Source organism: Mercenaria mercenaria, chromosome 2, assembly GCF_021730395.1.
Source record: "Mercenaria mercenaria strain notata chromosome 2, MADL_Memer_1, whole genome shotgun sequence".
Lineage (NCBI taxonomy): Eukaryota > Metazoa > Mollusca > Bivalvia > Venerida > Veneridae > Mercenaria > Mercenaria mercenaria.
The window spans coordinates 25,356,618-25,384,329 of NC_069362.1; the positions used below are offsets into that span (position 1 = coordinate 25,356,618).

The 27,712-nt window shown below is 35.2% G+C and overlaps 1 protein-coding gene across 1 annotated transcript in view; it reads right to left on the reverse strand.

Annotated features, from left to right (window-relative positions):
* Positions 1–24,484, reverse strand: part of LOC123563553 (UDP-GlcNAc:betaGal beta-1,3-N-acetylglucosaminyltransferase-like protein 1) — a 37,782-nt gene extending 13,298 nt beyond the window's left edge. The window contains exons 1-9 of the mRNA XM_045356408.2: positions 24,383–24,484; positions 14,936–15,052; positions 12,308–12,407; positions 11,155–11,219; positions 10,776–10,841; positions 9,602–9,697; positions 9,021–9,116; positions 8,445–8,569; positions 4,730–4,865 (exon numbers count right to left, since the gene is read on the reverse strand). Coding sequence (XP_045212343.2) covers positions 4,730–4,865; positions 8,445–8,569; positions 9,021–9,116; positions 9,602–9,697; positions 10,776–10,841; positions 11,155–11,219; positions 12,308–12,407; positions 14,936–15,052; positions 24,383–24,397 — 816 coding nt within the window. The 5' untranslated portion in view covers positions 24,398–24,484. The remainder of the gene's footprint in view (positions 1–4,729; positions 4,866–8,444; positions 8,570–9,020; positions 9,117–9,601; positions 9,698–10,775; positions 10,842–11,154; positions 11,220–12,307; positions 12,408–14,935; positions 15,053–24,382) is intronic.
* Between the last annotated feature and the right edge of the window lie 3,228 nt (positions 24,485–27,712).

The following is a 27,712-nucleotide window of genomic DNA, read 5'->3' on the forward strand; positions in this document are numbered from 1 at the left end:
AGTGACCCTTCTCCCCCCTTCTCCCCCCGAATAAAGACTATCTGTGAACAAAGACCACTTTTGCTTGTTCTGAAGAGTGATCTTTGTTCACAGGTTTGACTGTATATGTATTATCAGAGCTCTCATACATAATTTAAATGAACGATATAAAATAATTCTTCACTAAGGTTTCATCAGGTCTTAAAATTACATGACACTTACACTCTGTTCCAATTATTTTTCTGTTGTGGGAAAATGTAGGAAATCAGAGCCGTTGGCAAGTTGAGTCCAATGAAATTGTTAGGTGACAATAACTGTCATTTTCAGCACTTTACGCAATTTCGATAATTCATTTAGACTGATAATTGACAATTTAACAGACCTTGTCAACTCAAGATTTTCTCCAAGGACTCCACCATTGTAATGTACTGTTACCTTAAGTGGTAATAAAATATTATGGTCAGTTTTAATCTTTCTTGACCGTAAATTAAAAAACATCATAACAATGGCCCAAACTCCCTTTTTCGAGAAGAAAATTTACAGGTACAGGTATGACAGGCCCTGCGGTGTTTGTAATTAAGTCATTAAATGGCAATGTCTTCTCCGCAATAATAAACAATACTTGGTGACTGGCCCTAAACACCTGTAGAAAGGGCAGTTTCTATTTCATTTCGAACAGGACTGCCCGTGGATAGAATAACCTGCCACAAGGGGTCAGTTTAGTAACTAAGTTAGGTGACAACAAAGGTGACCAAGTATCGGCGAGGAAAGTGTCACACAGAATGTCCAAAGAAACAATTCCCCTCCCGAAACTGACGTGAAGTAATAAATGAAGTGTGAAAATGACACACGGATGTTAAGTAGATGTACGGACACTTGTAGAACACTATAAACACACACTGATCATTGCTTAACCAGGTGTAAATGCTCTAATTGAAACATTACCATTATAAGGAAGCTAATTTGAATTTCTCAAGTTTTCGCAAGGAAGTGTGACATCTGATTTCTGTATTGTTCATTTTTAATTGAGAGATTTAAATTAAATGTAGGAAGTTTTATAATCAAATTATTACACATGTCAAACCTCAGGTAGCGATTTACAGATGTTTAGTTCATGCAGCTGTATTTAAGAAAACAACATAATTTCAAAAACTTGTTTAGGTAATTTAAGTTTGAAATTACTATCATTACAATTAAAGCTTAAAAACAGTGTGTATGAGTTATAATTTATGTAGAAACTTTAATATTCTGTATTGAAGGTATACTCTGAATAATTCAAAGCTTTTATATAATTCAGAATATACAATTGCTAGCATAAAGAATAAAACGGAAACACGTTCAATGCAAAATGGGAAGAATTTCTTGATGTTGTATCAGCAGTATATTCTGTGAGCAAAACAAATACTATACTCTGATTCCTCTTTGTTTTTACATTATATTACAATTAGAAACACCCCCACACCCACCTGTTCTTTTTCATGACATTCCCTCGTCATTTCATTTCATTTATCATCATTTTTCCATTATTCATCATATATAAAAACATTTTAGAACAGAAACAAAACACTTTATTTCTATCTCTGTCTGCCATTGTCACAATGTTTAGTTCAAAACTATAGATATATATAGCTGAATAATCTTCTTTTTGTATTGTCAGATCAGGTAGAAGAGTATATGTTGTCAATTTTTCATTTGTTCTAATTTAAAGTGAAATAAAATATTGAACAGCCAAGAAACTTTAATATAAATCAGAATATCTTGAATCAATTCATTGTCTGGTCTAGATCATGATTTCCTAGCAAATTTTACTTAAAACAGGCACAAATATTATGCTAGTCCAACCCTCTCCTTTATTCCTTGCCAATATGCATTGTTATGAACAGCTATGTACTTAAAAGTTGTAAGGAATTCAAACAAAATGCCCACCAGAGTTATGGTTCTTGGCCTACTTACTCACCTAGTATACAAAGTTTCAGACCTACAGCTCTTATGGTTTTCAGGAAAAAGTGGACCTTAACAAAAAGTGGACCAACAGGGTAGTCACACGGACACTGGCAACCAAGTGATACAAATACCTCACAGCTTTTTTTTTTTAATCAAGATGAGCTAAAAACCATTTTTACCATACAAAGGTCTCTTGGACACAATCACAATTTATGATTATAATTTTAAAATAATTATAACTCCTGAAAGTTCTGCCAGGTGAGGTTTCAATGATCCTAAAATATTTTCTGTCAAAAGAGAAATATGAAAATTATACAGGAATTAACATGGACAAAAACTATAAAAACAAACTGTTTTCAAGACCCTGAGCTTCAAAGCAAAATTTCAGTGTCCAGTAAAATTTTCTGTCAAAATAACTAATTGAAATTTAACTAAATGTTGATCAAGCCAAAAATTATAAAAATTGTTTTTCCAGGAGAAAGAGATCAAAAGGAATTTAAAGACCTGTTTAAAAAAATCCTGTCAATACTACTGATTGAAATTTAAGCCAGTGTTGATCTACTCTCGACTCCTCCTTGGATCAATTTCAAAATGCTAATTAGTAATTAAGGCTATAATAGGGACAGCCTCAGAGGTCACTGCACATATTGTAAATCATACAACGGGAAGATCCTGCTCTAAAATCACTGGACAGGTTTCTTTTTTATATCTGTGAAAACATGAGCTGAGCTGGAAAATCTAGTGTCCCAGTCTTTTAAAACTCACCATATTTATAACCCAGGTTGTCCGCCATCCTAAGCAAAACGTCAAATCAGGTAGAAAATTTACTGATTAAGGATTAGGGGTTTGAATATTTTCAGAAGTCTTTGAAGATTTTCTTGAATATTTAAACATGCTAACAGACCTGTTTGATGTTTTGTATAATATTTGTGTAAAATTACAATTGATTTCCGCAATAAGTGAGAATTTTACACAAAATTTATGACGGACAATCAAGTCTAATTACACGGCAGAGTAGACTGGTTTAATGATAAATGGAGAATTGATACTCTCATACCTCAGAAAGACAAAGATGCTCAAATTGTGGGAAAAGTAATCATATCAAGCGACCAGTCTGGCTTTTATCATCATGCACACCCGCAAGGATAATACAGAAATAGCTCCTTCTGCTTATTATTACTATTACATTTTTATGCATTTCTATTTTTACCTTTGGGTATAACGGTAGAAAATTAATGGCTGAATGAGCATTTGATATTTTCTATGAATGAGAATTTACAATTGACCTTATGTAGAACTGGACCACCTGGTTACTTTATGCTACAATAAATAGAACCATCATGTGCATGACTAGTACAAAGTATAGTACTTGTTTGTCAAAATATACCGACGAGATAAAGAAACGCCTCATCTCAAGTTGCCATTTTTTTTGTTACATAGTTTAAATTTTTTGAGCAATATCAGAAATGTACATGTACTCTGACTGACAAATACAGCCAACCAAAACTCTTACGATTTTATTCAGCCCACTGTTAAATTCATGTACCTGCTAATGATTCCTCGTTTAGCCTGTGTGTATCAACCATGTGGTTTTATTGGGCAAATTTTACATAGGTACATGTGTTAGTCAACATACAACCATATCTCAGAGATTTTCTGACAATTAATCAGTTTTTGGTAATGCTGAGACTAAATTTCAAAGAGAAGGCCCAAGTTTTGGCCATGCTCGAATGTTGGCAAATGCAAGAACATGTTGCTAGACATTTAAACATCTCTCATTTCACAATACTGCATCTTGTTCGACATGTCAGAATGCTTGTCCACAGGTTCATTCGGATAGACCGCGTGTAACGTCAGTACAGCAGGACAATTACATTCGTCAACGCCATTTGCACAGCTGAATCCACGTCATGTTTAGTAGTAGGTAACCATAGATGGCCTATCTGTGACATACAGTGAGAAATCAGCTTAGAGTATGGGAAATTATCTGCTGCAGGCTCCACCGCAGTCTATTTCTTATGCTACTTCACTGTACCCAACATCTGATTTGGGCCCGCAACCATCGTGGTCAGCGTTGGCAGAACCTAGTGTTTAGTGATGAGTCACGTTTCAACTTGTGGAACCCCAATGGACATATTGGAAGTCTATTGACGATGTCGTGAACGCTACACTAACAACTGCATTCTACAGCATAATCCTTAAGGTGGGGGCAGAGTTAGGGTCTGGGCAGCCGTCACCAATAGGGCTAAGTCCCAACTTGTCATGTGCCAAGGTAATCTTACAGCCAGGCATTACATCCACCAGATATTACGTCCTATTCCGCCAATGTCAACGCTTGGTCTTTCAGCAAGACAACATGCAATTTCATGTTGCACTTGTTACCTATCACAGCCTGCCAACGTCCAGAAACTGATAGCAGCACTACACCAAGAGTGGGCCAGAATCCCATGGTATCTGCTACATAACTGTCACATGTCCACGGGGTGATGTCTTGCTGCTGTGGTTGCCAGTAGAGATGGCTGCACATGCTACTGATTGTGTCAGTAAAATTCCTCTGACCAGTCTATTGAAATTCAAGATTTGAAGCAAATGCGACCATGAAATGTTGTCTAATTAACCATCAATTCTTTTAAATCATCAGATTTCTGAATGGAATGTTCTTTTCTAATTTTGAATCACGGGTAACAAAATATTGTACAATGTGTTTGAATGAGGCATTTCTTTTTGTTGTCAGTGCATTTACATATGTCTGTCAATAGAATATGAAAGCAATGATTTTATAAAAAGAAAAATTGAAAATGCATACCTTCTTTTGATTTGCTCTTGAAAGGGATCTATAGAGTTTTCTCCCCTGTTTCCCAGCATTCCATATTGTAAATGTCGGCCATTTTGACAGCACCTGTTTCTGGAGAAATTCTACTCGCTCCTTCCATATTGTGTCTCTGGTGGTAGAGAATAACACAAAAGATCTTAACAACATGCTGAACTATTTTGCACCAATAATTCAATGCATGCATTCCTTTGTAAAAAAAAATCCATTCAATAATATCTTTTAAGAAGTTCATAGTGTTACAAAACAGCATTATAAACATTTATATATTTAATTCTTTTAACAAGCACTATGCATGTGTTTAAAGATAGTGCATGTGAATAGATTGGTCTAATTTGCATGTTCAGGAACTGAAAACAAGAGGACCATGATGGTCCTGAATCGCTCACCTCTTCCCACATGACCTAGTTTTGAGTATGACATCGTTTTTTCTACTATTTGACATAGTGACCTAGTTTTTGAGCTCATGTGACCCAGTTTCGAACTTGACCTAGATATTATCAAGATAAAAATTCTGTCCAATTTTCATGAAGATCCATTGAAAAATATGGTCTCTAGAGAGGTTTTTCTATTATTTGATCTATTGACCTAGTTTTCGAAGGTACGTGACCCTGTTTTGAATTTTACCTAGATATCATCAAGGTGAACATTCTCACTAATTTTCATGAAGATCTCTTGAAAAATATGGCCTCTAGAGAGGTCATAAGGTTTTATTATTTTTATACCTACTGGCCTAGTTTTTGACCGCACGTGACCCTGTTTCGAAATTGACCTAGATATCATCAAGGTGAACATTCAGATCAATTTTCATGAAGATCCATTGAAAAATATGGCTTCTAGAGAGGTCAAAAGATTTTTCTAATTTTAGACCTACTGACCTAGTTTTTGACCGCAGTTGATCCAGTTTCAAACTTGATCTAGATATCATCAAGATGAACATTCAGACCAACTTTCATACAGATCCCGTGAAAAGTATGGCCTCTACAGAGGTCACAAGGTTTTTTTATTATTTGACCTACTGACCTAGTTTTTTAAGGCACGTGACCCAGTTTCTAACTTGACCTAGATATCATCAAGGTGAACATTCTGACCAATTTTCATGAAGATCCATTCAAGGGTATGGCCTCTAGAGAGGTCACAAGGTTTTTCTATTTCAAGACCTACTGACCTAGTTTTTGATCGCAGTTGACCCAGTTTCAAACTTGACCTATATATCATCAAGATAAACATTCAGACCAACTTTCATACAGATCCCATAACAAAATATGGCCTGTAGAGAAGTCACAACGTTTTTTTAATTTGACCTACTGACCTACTTTTTGACGGCACGTGACCCACTTTCGAATTTGACCTAGATATCATCAAGATGAACATTCTCACCAAATTCTATGGAGATCCATTCACAAGTCTGTCCTCTAGAGAGGTCACAAGGTTTTTCTATTTTTAGACCTACTGACCTAGTTTTTGACCGCACATGACCCTGTTTCGAACTTGACCTAGATATCATCAAGATGAACATTCTGACCACCTTTCATACAGATCCCATGAAAAATATGGCCTTTAGAGAGGTCACAAGGTTTTTCTATTATTTGACCTACTGACCTAGTTTTTGAAGGCACGTGACCCAGTTTCGAACTTGACCTAGATATCATCAAGGTGAACATTCAGACCAACTTTCATGATGATCTCATGAAAAATATGGTCTCTAGAGAGGTCACAAGGTTTTTCTATTATTTGACCTACTGACCTAGTTTTTGAGGGCACGTGACCCAGTTTCGAACTTGGCCTAGATATCATCAAGGTGAACATTCTGACCAATTTTCATGAAGATCTCATGAAATATATGGCCTCTAGAGAGGTCACAAGGTGTTTCTATTTTTAGACCTACTGACCTAGTTTTTGACCGCAGGTGACCAAGTTTCGAACTTGACCTAGATATCATCAAGATGAACATTCAGACCAACTTTCATACAGATCCCATGAAAAATATGGCCTTTAGAGAGGTCACAAGGTTTTTCTATTATTTGACCTACTGAGCTAGTTTTTGATGGCACGTGACCCAGTTTCGAACTTGACCTAGATATCATCAAGGTGAACGTTCTGGCCAATTTTCATGAAGATCTTGTGAAATATATGGCCTCTAGAGAGGTCACAAGGTTTTTCTATTTTTAGACCTACTGACCTAGTTTTTGACCGCACGTGACCCAGTTTCGAACTTGACCTACATATCATCAAGATGAACATTCTGACCAATTTCCATGAAGATCTTGTGAAATATATGGCCTCTAGAGAGGTCACAAGGTTTTTCTATTTTTAGACCTACTGACCTAGTTTTTGATGGCAAGTGACCCAGTTTCGAACTTGACCTAGATATCATCAAGATGAACATTCTGACCAACTTTCATGAAGATCCCACAAAAAATGTGACCTCTAGAGTGGTCACAAGCAAAAGTTTACGGACGGACGGACGGACGACGGACGACGGACACCGCGCGATCACAAAAGCTCACCTTGTCACTTTGTGACAGGTGAGCTAAAAAATCAAACATTATGACATTGCAAATACAGTGCATTCACGATGCTACGAATCGCAATTTAACGAAATACCGGTATACTACGAAAAGGTTTTGTGGTCCCGGCTGCTTTCCGTCTAATTTGTATGTTACATATTCGCAGTTTTACGAAAATGCAATTTAAGAAAAATGCGCTTATACGAATGTATTGTTATGTCCTTAAAGCATGTTTTCAACTTGTTTAAGTTGGGATTTTACGAATACCTGTATCGTCTAAATTTTCACACCTTCCATAACGGCGTGAAAACGCTTTAGAGTGGAAAGTGTCACTTTCATTTAGCTGGGCGTAAACAGTAATTAAAGTGTGAAAACTTAGTAATTAAATTCGAAACACATACGCTGTACCCTATGACAAAAGTTAGTGGTTATTTTTTTCTCTTATAACTATCATATCGGATGGCATACCAGTCACACTTGCTTCGATATCTATACGTCTCAAACAATCAATGCATAAAGAAAATTAAAAAAAAATATTTAAGTCCTGATCGTCTGTTTATTGTCGTTTTATTATTCCAAACAATTCAGTAAAGGGTAGCTGAGGGTATCGAAATATGCAGTTGTGATTTTTTGTTCTCGTGCAACATTGTACCCTATATATGTTTAATGTACAGTGAATAAAAAGTGAAGAAAAAAACCGTTTTACATTCCAGATACCATCTGAGTTCAGATTCGAATAAGATTTGTAGTAAACCTAGATGTACATATAAAATTGGTATACATGTACTCCTATACGAAAATCACGTTTAAATATCACGGGTTACGACGTGTAGATATTAAGGTGCTGTATAGCGAAATTTCCTATGCTACGCTCGAACGAAAATGCGATATTACGAAAAAAACGGCCGGTCCCTTGGCTTTTCGTAGGATCACGATTGTACTGTAGGTGTGCAATATAAAATGGGCATACCAGATAGATGCTATCTGGATACCCAAACTACACATGCAAAAACAAAATACGAACCAATACGTAACTGTGCATGCACAGTTTTTGTACCTCAAATAAAATGCATTAGTAAATGTGTTTGTATCAATAACGTACTGTAAAAGCAGAAATATTTGTGAGGGCTTAATTTTTTGCTATATTCGCAAGGTCCCTCACCTCATCACAGATGACTTACTCTTTCACAGAGAATGTTGTTGCCTCTGGATGGTACCTATACATCAACAAATCTTTCTCCACCCTGTACAGCCCTCCTCCAAGCTCCAAATGTTTGTAGAAAAATATCAAATCTTCAGGCACACCCTTCAAAAAGAAAATCAGATAACACCTTTTAAGAAGACGTAATTACCAACAAAATTGCAGTAACTAAATATGTGGAATTATAGACAAGACTTTTCCAGAAGGAAATAATGTATGGGTTTAACATCTTTTTCAAAAATCTTTAGTCATATAAATGACATCGTCTACTTGTAGCCATGAGCCTAATGACCAACTTTATAGTGCTGTCTCACCAGAATATCAAGCCATAGACACATGACAAGATACTCAACTCAGTGTATCAGTATTAATGACACCAGTCTGACCAGTCCTAATACTATCCTCTTAATGCTGAATGCCAAGCTAGAAAGCTACTTATACCATTTTTCGCATCTTCGGTGTGACGCTGCCAGGAGAGCAAACCAACAACTTCCTACACTGGAAGCAGGTGCTCTACCAATTGGCTACTGAGGCAAGAAATATGAAATAAACATACCTTTCCTGCCTCACAAAAACCACCTACTCTATCAAACACCTCCCTCTTACAAAACCATGTTGGCATAATCACAGTGGGTCCATGGGATGTGTACACCTGAATACATACCAGTACTTGTATCATGTACAGTACATATAGTCAGATTTAAAATTATCTTTACAGATATCAAAGTTTTGAATTTTGTATGTTGTAGCTGAATTGCTTTTATCTTAAAGAAACACAATAAGAATATGTACAACTAAGGAAAACTATATTTCTTAATTATACCCTGAAACTCACTTGCCAGAAATCATTCCGAGTAACTTCCTTCTTTTTGCTATTTGAACAAAAAGCTTTCCTTCAGAGCCTAATAATTTGTGCTCACTTGTGCCAAGTGGACAGATGTCTTTAATGTTATAGAATGTACCTTTAGGTAATCTATAACGAACTTGATGATTGAACAACCAAACATACACCAAAAACATATGTGTACAAAATTTCGAAGGACCATTATTGTATCCAATTTGAAAAACTGTTTCATGCAAACAGACTCAATGAGCTACAGTTATAGATTGTACATACTATGGAAAAGAATTATCAACCTGTGTGTATAGCTGTTCCTGGGTTATAGTGTTGGCCCACTTTGTGAATCTGTCTGTGGATCCCTCTGGCTCCCTGTGGAACTTACTCCCAATAATCTATCATTCAAACACAAACAAATGATTATAAATTATGTACATTTACATCAGTGTTACAATTATGCAGAAATCTTGTTATATTTCTTCATACACACAGTATGTAGATCTAAATGTTGTTCATGTTACCAGTGTTGTAACCCTCCACCCCAATCCCCACACCCCCTTGCAGCTTCTATCAGTCACAGTTCTATCATTTTGACTTAAGCTTAGCTGAACAATCTTCACTGTAAACAAATGTTGTAAATCTAAATATATCAACATAAATCCAGCAGTATACCTTAACTTACTAAATTCTCAGCATCACTATTTCATTTCATTTCTGATGAAAGAAAGAAAGGAAGACAAGGAAGGTTTTCAAAATATAGTTATTGTTAATTTTTTCTCATGTTGTCAGCAGCTTCTATATCTACTACTGTCTATGTGAAAAATATTTGCAAGAAGGAAACAATGGCAAATGCAGCATACTTCTAGGAATGACCAAATAATGATTTCCAGTTTTACTACAAACATTAGCTACAGGGATACTAGAAAGACACAATGAGTCGCGCCATGAGAAAACCAACATAGTGGGTTTGCGACCAGCATGGATCCAGACCAGCCTGCGCATCTGTGCAGTCTGCTCAGAATCCATGCTGCTCGCTTTTAAGGCCTACTGGAATTGGAGAAACTGTTAGCGAACAGCATGGATCCTGACCAGACTGCGCGGATGCGCAGGCTGGTCTTGATCCATGCTGGTCGCAAAGCCACTATGTTGGTTTTCTCATGGCGCGGCTCACATAGTCAAACTAAGTTCGCTTGAACTTAATGGGACCAGCAAAATTTGTTCAAGTTATATGTAGCTCGAGGCATTGAACAAAATACAGTATTATAGGGATTTTGCCGTGAGCCGACGATGAGTTCAAGCAAAGGGTAGTGTCCGAATTATCTAAATTAGAGTGAATATAGTTTGACTATATGTTAGAGGTCAAAACTACCAGTATATAGAATGGGTATGCATCCAGGTAGCCATAAACATAAACAACTTTTTTCCGCATTTTTATAGTTTCCACTTGCAATCTGTAACATTCAAAGAACATACACTGTCAGGATGGGCCTTGGCTGCCTTGTATTGTTCATTTACTCTATCCTTGTCCATAACATCATCCTAAATGTAAGAAAAACTCCCTCTAAAATATAATATCATGTTTATAACAATATCTTAACCATCAGACAGCCTATATACAAACCTGAAATTTCCATACACTTTTCTTATTCTTCTCTACTTTTCAATAGCAGGGAGATGTCACAGCTATCATGCTCTTAAAACACTAACTTGTATTTTCTAGAAAGATGCTTCAAGAAAATCTTAATGATTATATCAATTCATTAATTTCTAACAAATAGCTTCCTATTCTGTATGTCAAGTTATAATAATGTAATACTGAAAAACTTTAACCACCTAATTCTTGTTTACTTACAGCATCCAGAAAACACAGATACTGTCCCGAGCTCTGCTTGACTGCCCTATTCTTAGCATAACCAACTGAAAATAATAAGATAGTAAATGTTCATTACCATAGCATGTCCAACATCAGTGTGAATATCAGAATATTAATTAAATAAACAATTCATTTTTAAACAGAAATTAGCATTGCTCTATCTTCTGGATCAAGCAGTGAAAAAGAAGTTTATAAAAATATACAAAATCATCTGTTCATGTAAATACACCAAATAAGCTGTTCATGTAAATACATAAAATAACTGTTCATGTAAATACACCAAATAAGCTGTTCATGTAAATACACAAAATAAGCTGTTCATGTAAATACACCAAATAAGCTGTTCATGTAAATACACCAAATAAGCTGTTCATGTAAATACATAAAATAACTGTTCATGTAAATACACCAAATAAGCTGTTCATGTAAATACACCAAATAAGCTGTTCATGTAAATACACCAAATAAGCTGTTCATGTAAATACACAAAATAATCTGTTCATGTAAATACACCAAATAAGCTGTTCATGTAAATACACAAAATAAGCTGTTCATGTAAATACACCAATTAAGCTGTTCATGTAAATACACCAAATAAGCTTTTCATGTAAATACACAAAATAAGCTTTTTATCATATAACATAAAATAAGCTGTTCATGTAAATACACCAAATAAGCTGTTCATGTAAATACACAAAATAAGCTTTTCATGTAAATACACAAAATAAGCTTTTTATCATATAACATAAAATAAGCTGTTCATGTAAATACACCAAATAAGCTTTTCATGTAAATACACAAAATAAGCTTTTTATCATATAACATAAAATAAGCTGTTCATGTAAATACACCAAATAAGCTGTTCATGTAAATACACAAAATAAGCTTTTTATCATATAACATAAAATAAGCTGTTCATGTAAATACACAAAATAAGCTGTTCATGTAAATACACCAAATAAGCTGTTCATGTAAATACACCAAATAAGCTTTTCATGTAATTACACAAAATAAGCTATTCATTTAAATACCATTGTTAATTAGCAAGTGGTAAGGGTGATAAGACAGCTAGATATGGGAATGGTTAGCATGTCACTAAAAATATACTCAGTGGTACAGTTTAAGCACAAACCTCCTCTGGGGTTTTCATCATTGTGGCCACCATTCACAACTTTGACATCTCGTTCAACTAATTTCTTTTCCCATTCCTTTATAATCTGTTCAGAGTTATCCTTAAACAACATGGTAAGACAATTAAATAACTGTTAAAACATTGGTGCACCAGTATCATGTAAACATTACATTGATAGAGATGTGCTATGTCTCCATAATCCTTATAGTCTTTGTATAACTAGAGATGCTTTTGAGAAAAGCGCATGTCTCCCACAACTGCCCCTATGTAAAATGTCTAGTTTCTTTAGATGGTTTAGACGAGTGGATCCAATTATATGGTCTGGATGAGTGGATCCAATCAGTAATTCAAGGGTCATAAATCAAAAGTGCTTGGGTGGATTTGGCTAGTTATCGAACTTGGCTAAGGTCTTATGGCCAAACGCATTTTGTTCAAGTTTAGTGAAGATCGGATGAGAAATGTTGGATTTAGAGAGCGGACAAGAGTAAAAAGGTGGATTTTTTGGTAATTCAAGGGCCGTAACTCCAAAATGCCTAGACCAATTTGGCTAGTTATCAAACCTGGCTGAGGTCTCATGGTCAAACACATTTTGTTCAAGTTTAGTGAAGATCGGATGAGAAATGTTCGACTTAGAGTGTGGACAAGAGTAAAACTGCCAATTTTTCGATAATTCAAGGACCGTAACTCCAAAATGCCTGGACCAATTTGACTAGTTATCGAACTTGGCCAAGGTCTCATGGTCAAACACATTTTGTTCAAGTTTGGTGAAGATCGGATGAGAAATGTTCGACTTAGAGTGCGGACAAGAGTAAAACTGCCAATTTTTTGATAATTCAAGGACCGTAACTCCAAAATGCCTGGACCGATTTGACTAGTTATCAAACTTGGCCAAGGTCTCATGGTCAAACACATTTTGTTCAAGTTTGGTGAAGATCAGATGAGAAATGTTTGAATTAGAGTGCGGACAAGAGTAAAAAGGCCGATTTGTGGTAATTCAAGGGCCATAACTCCAAGACGCCTGGACCGATTTGGCTAGTTATCGAACTTGGCCGAGCTCTTATGGTCAAACACATTTTGTTCAAGTTTGGTGAAAATTGGATGAGAAATGTTCGACTTAGAGTGCGGACAAGCTTTGTGACAGACACACAGACAGACACACACACACACACAGACTGGAGTAAATCAATATGTCTCCCACACCACTGTGTGGTGGGAGACATAATTACTGTTTTGAGTCAACTGTGTTCATCTGACTGAATATGAACTGTAACAAGAGCTGTCACAGGAAAAAGCTCGCTTGGCTATTTCGATGCTGGATAGTGAAACTGGGCACATCTGAGGAAGCTTGAGCTGTTACTGGAGTGTTTATTGACTCCAAAGTGGATAACAAGAGCTGTCAGTGGACAGCGCGCTCGACTATTCTCAGCGTTTGATAGTATAATATAAGCTATGAGTAAAACTTTAACATTACAATAAGAATAGTCGAAGTCGAAAAAGGGCCATAATTCAGTCAAAATGCTTGACAGAGTTGCCTCCTCCTTTTTACAGACTGGGGTAATGATGATAAACAAGTATGCAAAATATGAAAGCAATATGTCAATGGACTTTGAAAATACTTGGGGTGGTACGCAAACTTTAACATTTGTGTGATGCTCACGCTCACGCTGACGCCGGGGCGGGTAGGATAGCTCCCCTATTCTTCGAATAGCCGAGCTAAAAATATTGGATGATAGGTCAAGTCTGTATCATATGTATTAGTAATATGAGAGATAGAAATGGAGTGTATCAAAACATATAAAACTGAAATTCTAAGTAAAAAGGGGACATAATTCATGTAATAGTTGTGCCACAGTTACGGACTTTGTGCCATGATGTGGAAGAAATATTTTAAGTCTGAATCAAATTCATGAAGTTAAAACAAACATATGGTGAAAGTGCATCAACATAAATCTGAAATTGTAAGTAAAACGGACATCATTCATAAAATATTGGTGCAAGAGTCATGGCTGTTATAGAAAAAAGGATACAGCAGTCTGAAAATGAACAAAATGGCTAACCATGGAGGCAGCCATTTTTATGTTTATGACATCAGTTATACATTGCTGAATTATTTATTTAGCAAACTCCATTTTAAATAAATTGATTTAGAGTTATTCAAGTTTAAGATGTAATGCATGATGATCTCTTTCATTGTAGATGGTAAAAGTACAGAACTTATTTTTTAAAATTATGGAAATAAAATAAATTTAAACTAGCTGCCATGTTGTTTAACATTGCCATGGAAACAAAACTGCTGCAATTATGATGAAATATTGAAATGTTCATCATTTTCTTATTTGAACTTTCTTTCACTGCCTTGAATGACTTAAGAAGAACTAGCAGACTGAATGAACATCAGAGGCAGTAAAATCTTATTTTGACTTACCTGTCTTATTTTGCCAAGAGCTATTTTCTACTTGTACATATACCTGGTAATGGTCATGCAGTATAATACGGAGAAATTCTACTTTTTCGTATAGGCTCTAAGACAAGCTAGGCAAGTCAGACAACTGATTTTGCCACCCCTGGGACATTATTGTTACCTCAAAGCTATTTATAAGCCAATATGTACATAACCTATAAACTTACAGTGCACGAGTCCTTATATATGGACAGTTCTAGTCCATCTGAATATGTCTGACTGACAACAGACTGTAGACAGTCATCTAACCATTTGTCAGCATTGTGAACAGGTAAAATAAGAGACTGAAATGAAAACCAAAGCATTTTTATTTGTTTGATATTCTATTGTCACTAACAGGTCTACTAGACAAATACTCAATATATAAGACACTAACTTGGACACTTTTACTAAGCTTTCACTGTTTTGGTGTTTGTTTGTTTTTTTTACAATTATTTTGGCAAGCAGAAACAAGCGTCATTGTTTCACATAAGAAAATGAAAACATTGATTTACAAGTAATGTTTCTTAACTTAAAACATACGCTGACTACCGTTAAAAACATAATCAGTGACAAATCATGTCAGTCCCTATCAGGCCCATGTCTAATGTAGTAATGGGACTGTCATCTGTTATCCCCATGCTGTTTTCCTGAAAATTATGGTCAAATCAATATGTACCAACACAGAATTTTTTCTATTCAATGTCAAAAAATGTAAAATTAAAAATAGCAAAGATAAATTAGTTTTTAAAGATTCAAAAGAAAATGAATACCGGTATAACTATATATTCTGACTTTTCTTATTATACATATTTACATAAACTATCCTTGAACTTAACAGAGAATCATTTTTTTAGACGGTAGCCTTTTATTGTTTTGTTTTTGTTTTTTGTTGGATTTAACATTGTGCTAAATACAATTATAGGTCATATGGCGATTTTCCAGATATTGACGGCAGCATTATTTCATCACAGGCAGGCATGTGGGTAGAACTACCAGTCTTCCATAAAGCCAGCTGGATGACTTCTTCACATGAAGAATTTCTATGTGCCAAGCAAGGCTCAAACCCATAGCGGTGGGGGCAAGTGATTTGAAGTGAGTGATTTTAACCACTTAGCCATAGAGCCTTTGAAACTGAAACTGTTTCATTTGATCAAACGCCTATTTTTATGCAAAACATATTCAATGGCGTTTTACAAATACATAAAAATACGACAAAAATTAAGATATTTAATGACATATAACATAAATGAGCATAAATACCATTGTGAAAAAACTATTTAGTAAGCATTAAAAAAAAGATCAGACATCAGATAAGATTAATAAAATATTAGAATATTAAGATACAGTAAGACAGCTGTTTGTTATTAAGTAAGAATAAGTGGGTTATTGCGACATGTCCAGAAGTTATTACAAACAACTGTTAGAGCCTTTATTAATTACAGGGCTAAGGTTCTACATAATCTTGGAATTAATGCAACCGAAATACATTTTCCTGCCATATTTTCTCCATAAGGGCTTCAGTGGTTAAAAGAATCTGCCACTTGTAGTTGTAGATGGTAATATCTGGATCCAGGGCATCCATTTAGGGGGCAAAAAATACTCCTCTGAGCTGTCACTTAAACAGTTACCAAACAGCCTGATATTCCCATCTGCACCTTGAACCAGTGACATATTAATTTCCTATCAAACTCTACAAATAAACTATAGGATAAATAAAATAAAACTAACAACATTCTTTATGACACTAATTTCTGATCATTACATGTTAAAATGAAGGATGAGAAATTAACATCTGTATACAGAAATAAAATCATGGCATTTAAAAGAAGAAAATCCATGTTGAGTTTTGGTTACGCATTGGTCGAGAGGGCTAAGACGATTTTCCTAAGGAGGTGAAGTCCCTGGGTACAATTCCTGGCTACTCCCATTGCATTGTTTCCTTGAGAAAGGCACTTTATCACGATTGCCTTAGTTGACCCAGCTGTAAATGGGTACCAGGAAAATGCTGGGGGTAAGGTATAATTGGTTTTAAATGTTCTTTAAATAGGGTCGCTCAAAAGCTCTATAGAGCTTATGTTCATTGTTTAACAAAGTGATGGAAAATAAAATTTACCTTTAAATCTTATTATTTGTACCATAATGGTACATATTTTCTGTAAAGTAACTTCTTTTGAATTAAGAATATGCTATAACGAACATCGAGAAACTATCAAGGTATTTGACTTTCATTCAGTTTTCCTTAAAAATATAATAAATGCAAAAAATCTAGCACATAAATGTAAATTAGTTTGATGTCATTTACAACACAAAAGTAATCTGGCATGACGGTGGTGGTGGGGGGTGGGGGTGCAATTGGGGTTTGTCAGTTTGACAGGAAATTGCACACCCACATCAACCATCTTCGAAAAATATTGCCACTCTCCTTTTTTGTTGCACCCACTTGCACTGAGCCTGACATTTTTGTCAAAATGGCTGTTTAGCATATATGAAAACAAGTGCATGTGCACTGCCACTGATTCAAAAATGAGTGCGGGCATCAGTCTGATCTTGTCCCCACTGTAACTTTGAAATGCAAAGAGCAATTTTTTATTTGACAGAAATGTTTGCCTCAATAACATGACATGTCCCGCACTACTGGGGATCACACATACTAGTCTGACAAAATAAATGTCTGTTACTAACTATGGGGAGGATATCATAGTCAAAATAATTTGACGTTCAGATTGTTTTATATTTATGACGGGGCAATCTAAACGTCAAAACTTTAATGGACCAAAATAATGGAGAATAAATCACAGTACAGTACACTGTCGTGTAAAGTTACTGGTTTTATCGCTTGCGCATATTGGCGTACTGTACACGGTAAACGTTAATCGTGTACAGAACATACATAAGTTTAAATCAACAGAAAATTCGTAACTGAACTGAAGGAACTGAATCGCCTTTCGATACATGTAAGTTTTATTTGAATTTATGGCCAATTCGTGAAATAAACGGCATTTAAACCTATATTGTGTAAAGCATCGGCAGTGATGAAAATTTCATCAGAAGTTGCTTAACTATTTTGGTCTTTCAAGTGTTTGACGCAAGTGGGGATATTGCCCATATGAAAAAAATATCTCAATATTTCCTAGGATCGCGTCAAATTAGTTGGACTATGGGGAGGAGGGCTAATTTCCTGGGTGGAGGCTGGACTATCTATCTATCTGTCTATAAATACTGCATGACACCCTTGCGAGTATTTTAAGCAGGTGAAATCAACAGAAATACCAGTCCGATGTGCAGGAAATATCGATTGTCAGGCAATAAAAATCAGTCAATGATAGCACTAAACTGTCAAATAATTTTGAGATCTAGCAACTGCAAACAGCTCTAAAGCGTCTATGTACACTGTCACTGACATACGCACTCAAAGGCCAAGCAGCTGGGACAGTAACAAGAAGGAGGCCTACGGATCATTAACTGATTATTTATTATCACAACATACTTTACATCCCTTTCAAAATCTAATAAGATAACACGCTTAAAGTCCCACTAAATTAAATAAGAAAGTTCAATTCAATTCAATTCAATTTATTTTGTAATGTAATGGCCAGTTAAGCTTTACTTTATTATTATGACATATTCATATTTAAATTATTACTTTATTTTCAAGAGAAGAAAGAAAGGAAATTGTAATGTAATGGCCATTCAGGACATAGTTATAAAATAATATAGAAATAGTTCAGTATTCTAAAATACTGCTTCTCCGAAATATTGATCTTTCTGTTTCATACATGTGTATAATTGTATATTTCTTATCCTAAGGTTAACAGAGTACAGTTCTTCTCTGTACCAGGCATACAGGTAGCCAACTGGACGCTGGCATATTTCCATTATACATTGCAGTTTCATGCAGATTCAGCAGTCTGCAGAATGTTGTATCACCATATTTGTAATAACGCTCGGACATGATAGCTAATTACCAACAATGCTCTTGGGTATATTTCCTATATAACTCTGATTAGCGGGAGAACCGTGGAGAACGGCACGGGGAACTGAATAGATTAGACTCTTTTAATTACTTGGGCTAAAACACCTTGGGTTAGCTATCATTGTCAGGACGTCTCGCTTTTCCTTAAGAACTTGGGTTGAACTTTAAATAAAAACTGTTAGACTTTCAAAGTGTTGTTTACTATTCCTTTGTCACCGGAGTTATTACGTGACAATTGTTTGGCGCCGTGACCAAGGATAAGTGGGACAAAAATGAACTTTTTAAAATAGATTGTCGCTGTAATGATCTGTGAATACTACCACTACGATCACATGGACTATGAAGTAAACAACATGCCAGAAACTGTAAGTTACTTTTCCTCAATCTTCTCAGACAATTTTGCAAGCTGGAAACGTTTTCCTATTCCTATTTTGTACAGATTAACAAGAACGAAATTATTTTTTGGATATTTTTCATCGGCAAAACATAAAAAAATATTTTCAAACAGTCTTTTTATATCTATGGTCAGAAAATAGTAAGATAGTAACAAAAAAAGAGAAAAAGAAATAAAAATGAAAAAGTTAGAAAATAGTAAAACAAAAAGAACAGAAATAAATGGAATTGTGTACTGTATGTTCTGTATAGCTATAGTATTGGAATTATTAGGGTTATCTCCTGTCTGTATCACTGATTTAGAATAATTAGGGTTATCTCTTATCTATGAAGAAATCTTGGTTTGAGCATTGGTAAACTTGGTATGTTTTTATCGGATTCAGTGCAAAATGTGTTACTTCGAAATGTATTTATGTACCGGTTTTACCACATGTCATTTCATTTTTTGGTCATTCGTGAATAAAGTTTCATTTTGTCAGAGGTCAAATGTACATACGGTTGTCTGTTTTAATAAAAATAAGGATACTTGGTACAATATTTGAACTGTAAACTGGAACACGAAGTGTATAGTCTATTTTTAGGACAGCTGGTTATCTGCATAGAAATGTTATGCTTTTGGTGCATTGGGTTTTGGAATGCATTCATTTTGTGCATTCTCTTGGTTTGTTAATGTGAAAAAAATGACAGCTTGTTGATTTTGATCATCAGTGGACAAAGGGTTACATTAGTATCCAGTCTGAAGGCTTCCTGAGGCAGGACGGTCAACAAAAAAAGAGAAAAAGAAATAAAAATGAAAAAGTTAGAAAATAGTAAAACAAAAAGAACAGAAATAAATGGAATTGTGTACTGTATGTTCTGTATAGCTATAGTATTGGAATTATTAGGGTTATCTCCTGTCTGTATCACTGATTTAGAATAATTAGGGTTATCTCTTATCTATGAAGAAATCTTGGTTTGAGCATTGGTAAACTTGGTATGTTTTTATCGGATTCAGTGCAAAATGTGTTACTTCGAAATGTATTTATGTACCGGTTTTACCACATGTCATTTCATTTTTTGGTCATTCGTGAATAAAGTTTCATTTTGTCAGAGGTCAAATGTACATACGGTTGTCTGTTTTAATAAAAATAAGGATACTTGGTACAATATTTGAATTGTAAACTGGAACACGAAGTGTATAGTCTATTTTTAGGACAGCTGGTTATCTGCATAGAAATGTTATGCTTTTGGTGCATTGGGTTTTGGAATGCATTCATTTTGTGCATTCTCTTGGTTTGTTAATGTGAAAAAAATGACAGCTTGTTGATTTTGATCATCAGTGGACAAAGGGTTACATTAGTATCCAGTCTGAAGGCTTCCTGAGGCAGGACGGTCTATTTTGCTGAAAATATGAGGACACCCATACAGGGGTGTGGAGTAAACAAACTGTTTACTCCCTCAGTATATTTTTTTTTTTTTATTTTATTTATGACATGAATTCTGGAATAGGGGACTCCAGTGTAGTAGAATGGCAAATCGGCCATGCTTAGTGACCAAGGTATTTGGTGTGCGCGAGTGACGCATCCGACAGTGTTTACGTCGGCACGCAATCTGAGAAATAGACGCATTGATAGCGTTGTGTATATAGTAGCATAGAGGTGTACTCTTAGACTTGTATTATATTGTATTTGAGCAAAATAGATCTGTTTTCGTTTCTCAAGTTAGGCCATAGGCACCTTGACAATTCATCCAGGCTTGTCATTTTTCAATTACTTTTGGTTAACCATCATTTGTAAGACTGTTTTCCTATCTAGATGTTAATTGACTCCAGTCTTGTATTTTGATATAATACAGTACACATATTTATGCTAGGTACATCCTTTCTTTCATTTCTTTTTGGAAACATTGAAAATTTAAGTAAGACATGCTTGCAAAATACATGAAGATTTAGGCTAGGTAACGTAAGCAGTACACTCTAAGAACTGAGATAGTGTGTATTACAAACTGTCGTCAGAATGTTGCCAAAGGAGTAATTACATGTAAACTCGCAAGAAATATATACAGTCATAATTTACCCTAATGACACAACATACGATTACATATACTGTAATATTATGGTGAAACACAGTGAAAAGAAATAACTTGCTAAATACGATGTTTTGAACATTTTATAAATTTTTAGCTCCAGTGATACAGTTTTTACAGATGATAACTTCATAAGTTTGAAAACGAATGTGATGAGAAATCTGTTCCTCAGCGACAATAACCTCTTTTAAAACTGTTTTAATGAAAGTGACATCTTGGAACTTATTTAACTTATTGCATCCAAACTTGAATAGTATAGACATCCAACGTTTTAATTCTCCGATGATACTGATACAAATCCTGACAGTACCGTGGAAATCACAGTTAAAAGCAAAAACGGTAGAAGAAGCGTGCATATATAGAACTTTTCATACATAAATCCTACAGACCTTTTGTGCAATCATATTCTATAAATTACGTACACTAATCATGCAGAACTTTTATGACTTCTATCTGGAGGCAGTTGACTCTTTGTTTTATGATACATAGTGTGTTTACCACTTCATACAAAGAGTACAAATATATGATATGAAGAAGACAGGGGCGTAGACCTACGCACTCTGTATGCTACAACCAACCTCGACACTACACAAGTAATATTGAACAACCCTAACACAGAAGAAAGTTTTTTTAAACAGCTGGCAGCTGAAGCCAGCAACACCCATACATCCAGTACATGTGAACTACACCTCTGGATACCTTACCAAGGGGGCGTGCGGGAACTACATAACTGTACTGACCATCCTTTGAACTATGCGCGTGGACCTCCAGGATGGTATCCTGATTTAAACGCGTTGGATTAAATTCATTTACATACCGATTTTAGTGTAACATGTGACATACATACATATACACATTTTTTTTATTGAATCGACATTATCGTACCTTCATTACATACAATACGGGAGATGTTACGTAAACAAAATTTACATTTAATTATTACAAGTGAGTTGTACAATCCTGGAATCATCGTGTACACGGAATTAACATTTACTTTTTAGAAGTGCGTTTGATGTCATATATATTTATTCTCCAGGCATAGTGACATGTTTTTTGGGTTTTTTTCCATACAAACATGCAGTCGTTGTGTAATTGGAATTAACTTTTACTTATTAGAAGTGCATTGCCTTACAATCCTGGAATCATCACAGAATTATCATTTACTTTTTAGAAGTGCGTTTTAGTTTTCATACAAACATGGAGTCGTTGTGTAAACGAAATTACAGGTATTTTTTAGAAGTGCGTTGCCTTACAATCCTGGAATCATCACGGAATTATCATTTACTTTTTAGAAGTGCGTTTTAATTTTCATGCAAACATACAGTCGTTGTGTAGACGAACTTACATTTACTTTTTTAGAAGTGCGTTTTAATTGTGACAAACACCTACATATATATTTTTTTTTTCCTGAACTAGTGACTTTGATTTATCCATACAGGAGATGTTGTGTATAAAAAACTAACAACATCAAAGATACCGAATGAATAAAGACATTATTTTTTCATGTTATCATAACGTATTATGTCATTAATTAACTGCAATTACCAGGTATGCATTTCGCATTAATTCACAGACGTTCATCCGGATATTATCTTTAGCAGTGTTATTATCTATGTATTTTCTTCATGATGCTTACAAATATGCGTAATCACAATTCCTATACGATCATGGTGTGGTATTTCAGACATAATATTGCTGATACCATCTTTTTCTGCTCTGTTAAATGTAGAAGAAAGAAAGGAGTCAAGATAAGAGAATAGATTAAGAAATTAGGATATAGGAGAGATCGCCCTGACGTCACGCATCAACACCTGTTTATCTGACGGTGGGCAAAACAAATATTTTTACATCGTTTATGTATAGGATCGGAATTTTTAATTTCTAATAACTTTTTCGTTCATTTATGGATTTTAAAAATTCAAAAAGCTTTGAAATGCTTACGATTTTCATATTTTTATATTCAAATAACTTTTGAAAATTAATAACCGTTTTAAATGACATATGATTTTAATAGCGGCGTATCGATGCTCCAAACTTTTAGAAAAAACACTGTAAGTTAAGCGTTCATAATTAATCGAATTTGTTTCGAAATAAAAATTAAAAGTTATCAATAAATTGCTTGTTTTATATCCTTTCCATTGATAAAAAAATTATTGATATCATTTATGATTTAAGAAAGTTTAAGCCGTTAGAAAAACATCAATGTTTACAAAAAAACTTGGACGCTCGGCGACAGCCCACCCGGTCTTTGTCTTATCAGTTCTAAAAATAGAATATACAACGGATTTGTATACAAACACGATCTCTCCTATAATAAAGAAGTATTTTATAAGTGATTTTTTTTTGGTAAACCAGATCATATTCTCTATAAGTATTTTTTTTATATACATCATAAGTACGTAGTCTAAATTGAAATCGTTACAAGATCCTTTTGAATTTTTTTTTCGGAAGAAAGAAAGGAAATTGTAATGTAATGGCCTACTATTATTATGACATGTTCATACTTAAATTATTATTTTATTTTAAAGAGAAGAAAGAAAGGAAATTGTAATGTAATGGCCAGTTAAGCTTTACTTTATTATTATGACATATTCATATTTAAATTATTACTTTATTTTCAAGAGAAGAAAGAAAGGAAATTGTAATGTAATGGCCATTCAGGACATAGTTATAAAATAATATAGAAATAGTTCAGTATTCTAAAATACTGCTTCTCCGAAATATTGATCTTTCTGTTTCATACATGTGTATAATTGTATATTTCTTATCCTAAGGTTAACAGAGTACAGTTCTTCTCTGTACCAGGCATACAGGTAGCCAACTGGACGCTGGCATATTTCCATTATACATTGCAGTTTCATGCAGATTCAGCAGTCTGCAGAATGTTGTATCACCATATTTGTAATAACGCTCGGACATGATAGCTAATTACCAACAATGCTCTTGGGTATATTTCCTATATAACTCTGATTAGCGGGAGAACCGTGGAGAACGGCACGGGGAACTGAATAGATTAGACTCTTTTAATTACTTGGGCTAAAACACCTTGGGTTAGCTATCATTGTCAGGACGTCTCGCTTTTCCTTAAGAACTTGGGTTGAACTTTAAATAAAAACTGTTAGACTTTCAAAGTGTTGTTTACTATTCCTTTGTCACCGGAGTTATTACGTGACAATTTCGATCATGGCATATTAATATTCACCACTGTTGTTGTCATTTTCCATGGCGATTTTTCAACTAAGGGGAGTAACTTTTGTAAAAGCAAACGGTAAACACTATCCTGTCCCACCGGCAGCGTCAACGCCGTTTTTTATCGGTTGCTCTGAAGCTTCACGCAAATGACTTTATTTCCATTCCTGTGGCAAATATTAGTTTATACCACTTTAATTTTTTAATACAAATATAACACACTAAAATATTCCGCAAAATATTTGCTAACCCCTTAAAATACTTGAAAAAAAGGCGTCACTTAATTCACAACCCGGTGTTAATTCCATTCAGCGGGGGGAAAAATACATTCACTGCACTCACCAGACTAATCAGTCTTTGTGTAAAATATTGAAATGTTGATTTAAAACAAGGATATTTGAATTAGGTTGATTTCAAGAGGGTTGTGGGACCATAAAGCACTTAATATGCCTAAATTATGTTATGTCATATTGCCATACTTTCAGATAGTATAGGCCTACTACTGCTTTCTTATGTTCAAGTAATGACAAGACGGCAGGCAGAAATTACTTGTGCAAAAACTTGTCAATTGTCATGAAAATGCTAAATTAATTAAGAACCCTTAACTTATTTTCAAATATTTTTTACATAACGATTTAAGCTAAGATGAATTTGTAAGATAAATTTTACAGGTTACAAACTTTAGCTCTCTGAATAACATTGGACTGAAATCAAGAAAAAAAAAAACACATTCTTTCAGATTCATAAATAACCTATATTTTGTAGCAATATTTCTAATTACATTCAAGCAGGGTCACTCAAAATGATCATTTTTGAAAGACCCTGATTCAAGAGATGTAGACAAAGACAAAATTAATGTTTCTGCAAATAGAATAAAAAGTTTACATAAGGGAAAAGCCCTTGATTCACTTTTTACCTGGTAACAGTCAAAAATATTAAATACGTGACATGCCAGTCCTGTTGAAGAAGCTGAACAATTTCACTGACCTTTCCGCATGTTGACCTTGTGAGGAAGTACTCAAGAATGCATGGACGCGTGCAGACCAACACCATGGGTAATTGCTCCCGCTGTCAGAGTAAATAAATAATGTTTGGACGCGCCGCCGTGAATACTTTACATGCTTTAAAACAGTTTTAAAAAACAAAAAGCATATGTTTTAAATGAGATATATGGGGCATTCAGAGCCGTCCGACTGTGCAGTGGCCGGGTCAGTAACTGGACATAATGTACAAGCAGCGGGCAGTTAGAAATTTCGTCCAACTGGACAAGTATAAATCAAAGAAAAATGTTTCAACTCAGAAACGGAAACTTGTTTTCTCACAGTATCATATTACAGGTAATTGTATAGATAAATCTTTAATTCTTGGAAAAATATGTTAATTATATACTTGAGTGTTTTGCTATAGTAAAATGACTTTTTTTTAACTCGTTTAGATATTTGAATGCCGGAAAAAATACATACTTTCTCTCTTTATTCGGATTATATTTTAACTCGGTGTAACAAATTTGAATTACTCTCCATCCCTGGAAGTGTTGGTGTCGAAAATGCCCATGCATGATGAAGAGGTCGAAAAACTGGACTTCGTGCTGAGCAACCGGCGCATCAAAAATGAACAACTGACTACAAACCTCCAAAGTTCTTCAAGAAGTGTTTCTTCTTGACAGACAGGGGTAAAAAGAAATATTATGCCATTTGAAATGATCAAAATAAAATTGTGATTGCAACAGAATCTAAAATTTCATCCTCGAGGAATCTTAAAGAACGTTGTGAAATTAGTTTTTGCCCCCACATTTCATCCGAGGGCAAATACATTAAATTGTGACGATCATTTAATGTCAGTATTAGATTTCCGACGCAATAATGTAAAATTCCAATCCTCGTGGGTCCAGCTATGTCCTGTAGCGCAAAATTAAAGAACAAATTGGCGCTTCTTTGTCATTTAAAAACTATTCCTGTAATGCAATTGTTTAGAAATTATCAGAAATAAAAACCAAATACAAAATACCGGGGGAGTTACGACAAAGACGTGTAAAAGATAAAATGAATAAAAAGTTCAGTCGTAAAGCGGAATATTTCTGATTATTTTTGATTGGCACGCGAGAGAACGGATGTAGCCCTTATTTTCGTGTAAATTGCTCGTGCACGAGATCGAATGATTGACACTTTTTGCGACATCTTTTGACGACATCAAAGTGTTGATGGCAATTTCTTGTGAAGCTTAATAAATTAGTTTTCGATGACCATAGCTGTAATGTCCCGTCGCCGTGTAAATAGCCCGTCAAAGAAAACCTGCAGGCATTTCTGGACAATAATTACAGCCATTTGGCTGGACAGTTTAAGACGGTATATCAAAGGACTGAAAGATACATTTTTTCATTAGTGAACGAATCACTGCTACCGTGCAGACGTGAATGATTTGTAATCAGTCAGTGAGACTGTTAACAAGTGATGATATTTTGACGGCAACTTACTCTAAATCTAACTTCATGGAGACCTGGCTATCCCGGTATAAACATCGCCTGGTAACCTCATCCGAGAACCAGACGATTTCCAGGCCTAAATACTAAACTGCACAGCTTGTCTTAACTAGATGAGATTGCCTCGGTAACCACTTCTATTGGCCTGATGCCCCTGCTCCATTGGTATTGATCTGGTATGACTTCCTCGCCAGGGCCTAAACTGCACAACTGGTATTGACTTGATATGATTGCCCCACTAGGGCACTAAACTGCACCGCTGGTATTGATCTGGTATGACTGCCTCGCCAGGGCCTAAGCTGCACCACTGGTATTGTCTTGATATGATTGCCTCACAAGGGCCTAAACTGCACAACTTGTATTGACTTGATATGTTGCTTCACCAGGGTATTAAACTGCGCCGCTGGTATTGATCTAGTATGATTGCCTCCCCAGAGCACTAGACTGCACAACTAGTATTGACTTGATATGATTACCTCGCCATAGCACTTTACTGTACCACTTGTATTGATCTGGCATGACTGCCTCTGCAGAGCACTGAACTGCACAGCTGGTATTGACCTGATATGATTGCCTCGCCAAAGCACTGAACTTTACCACTGGTATTGATCTGATATGACTACCTCGCCATGACACTAAATTGCACAACTGATATTGATCTGGTACGATTGTCTCGCCAGGGCACGGAACTGAAACAACTGGGATTGACCTGATATGGCATTCAACTGCACCACTGTTATTGATCTGGTATGATTGCCTCGCCAGGGCTTGGAGCTGCACAACTGGGATTTGCCTCGCCAGGGCAGTACTAGTATACTGCACCACTGTTATTGATCTGGTATGATTGCCTCGCCGGGGCACGGA